Genomic DNA, 2,023 nt, shown 5'->3' with positions numbered 1-2,023 from the left:
GGGACGGGGGAGGGGGCGCTGGCAGAGCCTCCCTCTGTCTGTCCGGGGAGAACGCGGGTCCGTGTGTAGAGCACCCCAGCCCCCTGGCCGAGACAACAAAGGGCAGCGGGTTCAATGCCTGGCTTTGCAGTTAACGTCACAATTGAGAAACCACTGCTCAGAAAGTCAGGGCAACTTCTTTTTTTTTTTTTCAGAATTGTATGGTTTTATTAACACGAATACAATGTGCACACAGTCTGCCCATTCACTCTCTCGCTGCGCAGCCTGGCGTCGGGATTGGTGGCCTGATGGCAGCTGGCTGCTCCTCCCCCAGGGGCTTTGCGGGTCTTTGGGAGACGCTGTGAGCACTCAGCACAGTGCGACTGCACGTCAGCGGCGCTTCAAGCTCCTTGACATTAGGGACCAGGAGCCTCCGGGAGCCACTGGGCAGCCTGTGCTGTTTTCTTGTTGCTCCATAACCCACGTTGGGCATCAGGATCTGGCCCCCTATTGTCAGTGCCTCTGGTTTCCGCCAGTTCTGCTTCATCTTGACACATCGGTCTGACTGGGTCCTCTTTTTGACAATCGTGGGTTTCACGAGGGGTCTGAGGGCAGCCATGGTGCCGAGTAGATGGCTGCCACCTCCGTAGGCAGTGCCGAGGAAGAGAGCTTTTGTTTTAAATCTTTATTGTTGAAAGTATTGCATTCGTCCTCCTTTTACCCCGTTAACCTCTCCAGCCCGCTCCCCCCTCAGGCCCTCACCACCCGTGTCTGTGTCCGTGGGTGATGCATATACGCACACAAGTTCATGGGTTGATCTCTTCCCACCCACCCTCCCTGCCTTCCCTCTGGGGGTCAACAGTCTGTTCGATGCTTCTAGGCCTCTGGATCTATTTTGTTCATCAGTTTATTTTGTTCATTAGATTCCACATATGAGTGAGATCATGTGATACTTGCCTTTCTCCGGCTGGCTTATTTCTCTCAGCACGATGCTCTCCAGGTCCCTCCGTGCTGTTGCAATGGTCAGAGATCTTTCTTTTTTACAGCAGCGTCGTATTCCACAGTAGACGTACCACAGAGCAACTCCCGAGGCCCGAGGCCCGAGGCTTGCAGGCATCTATGCAAAGCAGGTCCCACTGGCCTGAGCGATGATCACAATGTGAAGGCTTCAATCCTGAAAGAACTTGCTTTATTCCTAATTATGAACCATGAAGACGTTTATACTCATAGGACAGCTCTGAGCTGCAACCTGTACGTGTGGGAGCTGATGTCCACAGAGAGGACTTGGTGGTCTCTTAGAGTAATTGCTCTTTCCTGAGCTACCTGTCCACGCTCCTGGAGCCTCCTAAGAGTTAAGTTGGAAGGAAGGGGCATTCCCCGGGCACCCGCGTATGTATCCCCGAGAAACACCAAAACCTAGTTCAGACGTAAGTACTTGGAATATTCTCCTTCGTGTGAAAAGCACAGCGAGGAGAAGAGAATACCTGTGCGTTTCACACAGATTGATGGACTGCAACTGTGGCATCTTTCCTCGTGTAAATATGGCAAAAATCATCTTTAAAAGGGGGATTGGAGCTGACCTGGGGCCAGCACATAGGGGGTCACAGATGCGCTAAGAGATGTTCTTACCAAATTCCAGCTGGGCCGCCTCGGGGGACTGCACAGGCCACACCTGAGGCCTGCGCGTCGGGTGGGCTCGGCCCCCGCAGCCCGCACTTCCTGGCAACCTTTCGCCCACATCAATGAGGTAATCTTTTCGAAATGACTCTGAAATGCATCTTTAATGCGTTAAGCACAGCACACCTGCAGACAATTGGAGGAACGCATACCTCGGGTGCCATCTCGGCTCTCAGAAACCACGCAGCCGGCAATCAATACGGCTGTCATTCGCAGTTGCTAATGTGGGCTCTGGGCCAAGCACATCTGTCTTCGTGGAAAGACAACCACTCCCCCACCCTCACGCCCCTGCGTTTGCTAGTGCACCCTGTGAGTGTACAGTGTAGGGCACAGGATTTTGTTTTTTTCATATATATATATATTGTTG

The 2,023-nt window shown here is 52.8% G+C and overlaps 1 protein-coding gene across 1 annotated transcript; it reads right to left on the bottom strand.

Annotated features, from left to right (window-relative positions):
- Window positions 1-244: 244 nt before the first annotated feature.
- Window positions 245-598, bottom strand: LOC102262271 (60S ribosomal protein L32). The gene has a single exon (XM_005867288.1). The coding sequence runs from the start codon at window positions 596-598 to the stop codon at window positions 245-247; it is 354 nt and encodes a 117-aa protein (XP_005867350.1).
- Between the last annotated feature and the right edge of the window lie 1,425 nt (window positions 599-2,023).

Source organism: Myotis brandtii, unplaced genomic scaffold (assembly GCF_000412655.1).
Source record: "Myotis brandtii unplaced genomic scaffold, ASM41265v1 scaffold247, whole genome shotgun sequence".
Lineage (NCBI taxonomy): Eukaryota > Metazoa > Chordata > Mammalia > Chiroptera > Vespertilionidae > Myotis > Myotis brandtii.
Note: the sequence above shows the minus strand (reverse complement) of the source record. Positions and strands in the feature narration are given on the sequence as shown.

Excerpts from the sequence above, each read along its gene's own strand:
- LOC102262271 (XM_005867288.1), bottom strand. The coding sequence starts at position 598 with ATGGCTGCCCTCAGACCCCTCGTGAAACCCACGATTGTCAAAAAGAGG.